This window comes from Achroia grisella, unplaced genomic scaffold (assembly GCF_030625045.1).
Source record: "Achroia grisella isolate CSIRO2021 unplaced genomic scaffold, CSIRO_AGI_Agris_v1 utg1174, whole genome shotgun sequence".
NCBI classification, from domain to species: Eukaryota; Metazoa; Arthropoda; class Insecta; order Lepidoptera; family Pyralidae; genus Achroia; species Achroia grisella.
Window position 1 is genome coordinate 1,803,730 of NW_026712590.1, and position 6,760 is coordinate 1,810,489.

The window sequence follows — 6,760 nt, forward strand, 5'->3', positions numbered from 1 at the left end:
CCCTAAATCGTAAGTTATTTCCTATAACAGTACCTATCTTAGTGAATGCCCCATCATAATCGGTCTAGCCGTTACAGAGATTAGCAATAATAAACAGACAGGAATTATATATTTTTTGTATTTGTAAGTATCGTTTATACTTTCATTGCATTTAGTGAAAAGCTGTTTATTTGACATTACAAACAGACAATAAAATTTTATTTATTTGTATAGGTTATTTATTTTATCTAGTAAATAATTTAATTCTTTAATCTTATATGTATCAAGATATAATTAAGCATAGGTGTCTATATTAAATTGCTGTCGCGAAGACGTGTTTACTACGTGTTGCCGAGTACACATACACTAAACACGAGTACTTGGTCACAATGACATTATTGATATTTACTTTTGTACAGTTTTTAATACAACTCTTGTCGCTGCACACATAAATTTGCCTAAAAATTCTAGTCCTATCTCTTAATCTCTATTATGATAGTACACAAATGTATCATACTAGCTCCTACCCACGACTTGGTCTACGTGAAATTTAACTTTTCTTAAATTACATGCAAAATAAAAAACAAACAGACAGACAGAGAACAGACAAAAAATATTTTTTTAATGCAAGTATATATACCTACTTCAATATGCATTTAGTGAAAAGATGTTAATTTATTTTTAAAATTACAAATAGATACTGGATAAATGGAAATAAGATATTTTTTATTTATAACCAATCCATACGGTATTTATTATTTGAAAGAATAACAAATAGGTGTGTCTATAATATTCGCAGGATTAGCATTGAACTATTTTTATGACAAGGTAGAAAACTGTTTGAGTAATACCTACCCTCTCTTGAAGTTGTGAGTTTTGTCACTAACACCGCAGCCTGCAGCTAACTCGGACGAGTTTCGGATCCGCGCTTCCACAATAGTTTGCGGAGATTGCTTTGCAGGTCTCTACTGTTATTCTATGTGAAAATGTAAATTTCTATATGAAATTGGAATGAGAAACAAGCTGATGACTCATCTAAACATTGTAATCGTCCCTAGTTTGATAGTGTACACTATGTACAGTAATAGTACATAATTATCATAGTACCGCCATAGTACACGTTTTCATTCCTGAGAACTATGAATTCGTACATTAATAGGTTATAATAAGCAATCGGCCCATCTGCCGTATGCTTGATTGCCACTATCATGGTATAAACAAAGTAGTAATCTCACTGCCAATAGCTAGTTCATCTTTCATACAGAAATATCTATAGATATTCACGCAAACATTTACTGATTTCTTTCAATATATTCCAATCTTGCAGACCAAAACATAGCTAGTATTACGTGTAACAAAAAAGATTGTGTTATCTAAAAGCAAAAAACAAGTCATTTAGCGGCCGCAAAGATAATCGCTTATTACGTCATACGTATTTTATTAGATAAAAAAACAGTAATTAAAATAAAATACTAAATATTTATTAATCAAAGTGTATTTAGGTATCACAAGTGGTAGATAAGTAGTACATTGTTCTCCAATGGGGACAAAAGGACAGTTTAAATAAATTATATCACATATATTTTTGCTCACAACGGCAAATGCCCTGCCATTAATAAAGTACTACTTTTACAAGTATTTTTAATTATTATATATAACATCTATTTACACTTTAATAAAACAGCAAATTCGTAGTGAATTACTACTCCAAATAATCTCAGTTGTAGTGAATTTGTATTTGGGGGACGAGAAAATATGGTGCGTACGTATTCAATATAATATTGCGTCCCTAATTATTATAATCTGTGATGGTTGTTTGCCCTCATTGACATGACAGTGCGAATATTTTTCGCAGACCATAAAAAAAATTTTTACAGATATATGTCAAGCCTACAATTACTCTGAATATAATCACAACTACAATCTCTACTAATCGACATGTATGTCGGACATTGCAGTCGTTTATATTATTTGTTTAATCTCCATATACATATGTTAGGCAACCAAAAAATATATTTTAAGTATATAGTCCCATCCAACACCAAATTTCATTAATCAACATCTAAACCCCGAAATTCACTTAAATTGGTCTAATTACCCATTAGACATTTACACGTATACCCACCATATTTTAAAGCGCTGCGTAAACATATTCGTAGATACCTACACAGGAGACCATTATAGGAAACCAACGGTAGCGTCAACAAAGCACAGTAGCTAAGGGTAGTATGTAGTAGTTGATTTCGAAAAAAATATTGTCTGGAAAAAACACTTTAGCGAATGGCTGGTGTCTGTCTGCAACGTAACAATAGTCTGCATTTACACAGCGTATTAAACATTTGGAAATATATATATTGAAATCCTACTTTTGCAAAATAGATTCATCTTATCACATGTATATATTAGTTGCACACATAAACATATCAAAGTTTAGATTTAAAATTTGAGCTGTCATGTGTAACAGGAATCACGGTATTATTTCTAACTAAAACTTGTCTTGGGGCTGTAACAGTCAATATTCCATCAGAAGATAACGTAGAAATTACATCGTCGGGTCGACAATCTGAAGGAAGTTCAAATCTTCGCGTAAGCCGCCTTGAAATAAAACCATGGTCATCTTTTCTTTCTTCATGCTGTGCTTCAATTTCTACGTATCCATTTGATGTTTTCACAGAAATATCATCCGGTCCGAAGTCCTTGACTTGTATAACGATTTCATATTTGTCCTTTTCTGTCCTAACAACATTTTCTTGTCTCCACGGATAGTTTTCTAACCAATCTATAGATCTCAACACAAATTCATCACCAAAAGGCCTGTAAACAAGCGGCAATAGTGACATGATGACACAATTCCAGAATTTTCACCAAATGTTAGTTTACTCTGCGCGTGCTTCTATAAAATAATGACATAAACATGAGTCAATAGCATATATATGAATTGTATAATAGAACACATAGATGGCGTTGTGAACAAAAAGCCGACGCGGTATTCAAGCATAGACGAAACGAGTTCGATACGATTGCGAAACGTAACCGTGACATTCATTGTATACTTGTAACTGCAAGCTTCATAGTAACTTCACACTTTTCGACTTATTATAGCTTTGAATTTATCGCTCAAACACTATATTTGTGAATATCTGTACAGTTTAATACTCCTATGCAGGTATAAAACTATATTTTGACTCTGTGTAAGCATATCTAGAAAAAAATCTTAAGAATCCATACAAAACTTTTCTTTTGATAATTAAAGCACCGAAGCTAAAAGTGCATTTTTATGTCCTTGTGGTTTAATTTGAATCAATAGTATGATATCACCTCGTGTCGCTTACGAATCGTAAAGTATTAATGTCCCCATGTTATCTATGTCAATGACGATGAACTGTGTTTCAATGGAACATTCGTACCCAGTAATTAAACCGTCTAGAATGTTACAGAAACTGATAAAGGCGATAACAATAATCAAGTTATAAAAGTATTCAGTTAATTATTAGCTATTGAAAATATAAAAAATTGGATTAGATATAAATACTTTTAATAAAAGTATTATTGCCATAATTTTTAGATACATGTTATAATAAAACATGTCGAAAAAGATAGCTATAGTGACAGGAGCCAATAAAGGACTTGGGTTCGCCATAGTTAAGGGTCTTTGTGAGAAATATGATGGAAATGTATATTTAACATCACGAGATGCCAACAGAGGACGAGATGCGTGTGAAGAATTGAAAAAACTAGGATTAGATCCAAAGTACTATCAACTAGACGTCACTGACTACGACAGTATAACAAAATTTTATAATTTCATAAAAGAAAAACACGGCAAAATTGACATTCTTGTAAACAATGCTGGAATACTTTATCTGAAAGATGCCAAGGAACCAAAATTACATCAAGCAGAACAAACAATCTTGGTAAATTTTACAGCTTTAGTTAATTTTTGCGAAGCTATGCTGCCTATGATGGAAAATGGCGGGAAAATTGTTAACATATCAAGCTCTTCGGGACATTTATCTCGAATACCGTCAGAGAAACTGCGCAAAATAATTAGCTCGCCTGATTTATCTTTAGAAGTATTAAGTAAACAAATTCATAAATATGTAGAGGCTGTAAGAGACAATAGAGATATAGAAGAGGGCTGGGGAGAATCTCCATATGTCGTTTCCAAGGTTGGAGTCAACGCTTATACTTTCAATTTACATCGCAGATTAGCAAATAGAGGTATGTGGGTACTTTTTTATTTATTATAGTTTGAAAAAAACTTGCAAATAGAAGAGGTAACCGAGGACCGACAGGTTTCTGTGATCAATGTACACAAAGTACAGACCAAAATTCTATTGTCTGTACATCATTACATAGTATAAAACAAAGTGCTTTAAATCTTTAAAACTACGCAACGGATTTTAAAGCGGTTTTTTTAATACGAGTAGATAGAGTGATTCAAGAGGAAAGTTTATATATAAAATACATGTACACCCGGAAGTCTGGGTGGGTAGCTAGTATTTTGTGCAAAGTTTTGAACCATGAATAGAGTAATATCTGAGTTTAGGTTGGATATTTCATTAAGATTTAAATGCCCGCGTGAGGTCGGGGCCATAATATGAAAGGATTATGCATATAGTTTTAGAAGCTTACGAATGTTTTAATGGACGAATCGCATGGTGCGCTCGCCTACGCTATCGATGTAGGTACGTTGGCAGTGCTTTAGTGGAGGATGTATGTAGTCAAATCAAGAATTTTTATCTATGCACTAGCTGTTCCCGCGACTTCGTTCGCGTGGTTAACAAAAACACTATTGCGATTATCTTTGGTCTCAAATATGAATAACTTTCCCCGTTTGCGTAATGTTATATAGCCTTCCTCGACAAATAGATTATCTAATACAAAAATAATCTTTCAATTCGAACCAGCATTTCCTGAGATTAGCGCGTTCAAACATACAAACAAACTCTTCAGCTTTATAATATTAGTTTATAATATTAGTTTAGATTTGAGCTCGCTAATCTTAAAAACGGCTTAACTTATTCTAATACAGTAGCAAACTGCCCCCGACTTTTACAGGAAGATAAATAATTATTTTACTTACGTGATGTTTTAGGTATCATGGTTAACTGCGTGCACCCCGGATATGTGATGTCGGATATGACGCGAGGCGGCGGCAACGTATCCCCGCAGCAGGGTTCCGTGCAGCCACTACGGCTGGCGTTGGAGCCCATGGGAAGCGGCCTCTACTTGTGGCACGACGGCACGGCCGTCTCGTGGCACGGGCCTGACCCGAGAGGGTACATAGATGGGAGACTATAATTGGGTCTTAGGACTATACATAGTTTTGAAAGTAGTGAAAACTATTATAAATTAAATTAAAAGGCCAACAACGCACTTGCAATTCCCCTAATCTTGCGGGCGCTTATGGGCGGCTGTAATGACTTACCACCAGGTGAGTCACCAGCTCGTATGTTCCCTATTCTATATAAAAAAGGTAGTTTCAACAATATGGTAAAATAACCGTGATCCGCGACATCTTAAGGCTCAAAATCATTTATTTCCATAGGAACTTTTGCCCTCTTGTGCACGTCATATTTTTTATACCTACCGTCTACTTTTTTTGATAAACGACTTAGTATGTATTTACCTGTGCTTCTTGTGTGCCGTATGCGTAGCGTTTTTCGTTGGACTATCTAGTGACGGTAGCTGAACAAACTGCAGACGTCTACCGACATTGACATCACTGTATTTGAATTAAGCCGTTACTTGTGCAACCCAATCTAAACGGGAGAGGTAAAACCAATCTAAACAAAAGGTTGGAGAGATTATTAAACTGCTCGTTATCGCGTGATCATCTTATTGGGAAAAGTTCAACATTTATCTTTAGCAATGATGATTCATAGCGCTCGAATCTCAGCACATAATAAGTCGTTGTATTATATTAACACTATTGGCATTTTTCTATATGAGTAATACCTCAAACAAGTCGACCAACTTGATGGTAAGTGGCTACTGTCCTTCTATGCCATGGACCTCCAATATCAAGTAATTATGTGACCTCCGAAGAACCCCTCATGCATTCCATTCCGTTCTGCCTCTGTACCCTGTAATTACACTGCCATATCTCACCCGTCAACCGATACACACACACCTAATAAAGCAAGCTACTTTCGATTGAAAAATACCCATAATAAACTATAACTATTATTATTATTCTCAAAATCTGTCAATGTTCATTGCTAAAGTAGAAACATGATGGAAGGTCACTAAAATAACCGTCACGTTATTCAGTCATTTGCAGCGGATATAGTTAAAATATTTCCGAAATTCATAATAAAGTTCAAATTGCACTACTTGTATGATCTTAATCATTATTTGGGTGTGGCGCATCTGTCTGCGACTAGTTGTGTTTTCACTAATTTTAACCTTATGTTGTATAATACTTACAATAATTGTATAAGGGTATATACGGACGCTATATGTATTTAATATAGAATAACTAGAAGTTATGAAACATTTATCAAAAAGAATTAATTATTCAATTGTTGCGTGATATAATATCTACGTAGTCTAGTCTATATTGTGTGGTATAGTTGTGAGATGGAGGTGTTTCCATTAAAAGAATGAATGTAATTAATTCTTGGTTTAATTTAATGATCTTCATGGTTAATGGCTCAATAAGGTACAAATGGAACAGCGAGTTATTGGCATCTCATTTTAATATAGAAAATATAATTTGTCATAACAGGGATATGATTCTAGTAAATATATAAAATAACTAATATACATATATCAT

The 6,760-nt window shown here is 34.0% G+C and overlaps 2 protein-coding genes across 2 annotated transcripts; one reads left to right on the forward strand and one right to left on the reverse strand.

Annotated features, from left to right (window-relative positions):
• Nucleotides 1–1,477: 1,477 nt before the first annotated feature.
• Nucleotides 1,478–2,863, reverse strand: LOC131851895 (protein lethal(2)essential for life-like). Its single transcript, XM_059202455.1, has one exon. The coding sequence runs from the start codon at nucleotides 2,817–2,819 to the stop codon at nucleotides 2,403–2,405; it is 417 nt and encodes a 138-aa protein (XP_059058438.1). The 5' UTR covers nucleotides 2,820–2,863; the 3' UTR covers nucleotides 1,478–2,402.
• A 183-nt stretch (nucleotides 2,864–3,046) lies between these two features.
• LOC131851872 (carbonyl reductase [NADPH] 3-like) lies at nucleotides 3,047–5,754 on the forward strand. Its single transcript, XM_059202438.1, has 2 exons — nucleotides 3,047–4,200; nucleotides 5,078–5,754. The coding sequence occupies exons 1-2, from the start codon at nucleotides 3,564–3,566 to the stop codon at nucleotides 5,281–5,283; spliced, it is 843 nt and encodes a 280-aa protein (XP_059058421.1). The 5' UTR covers nucleotides 3,047–3,563; the 3' UTR covers nucleotides 5,284–5,754.
• The last annotated feature ends 1,006 nt before the right edge of the window (nucleotides 5,755–6,760 follow it).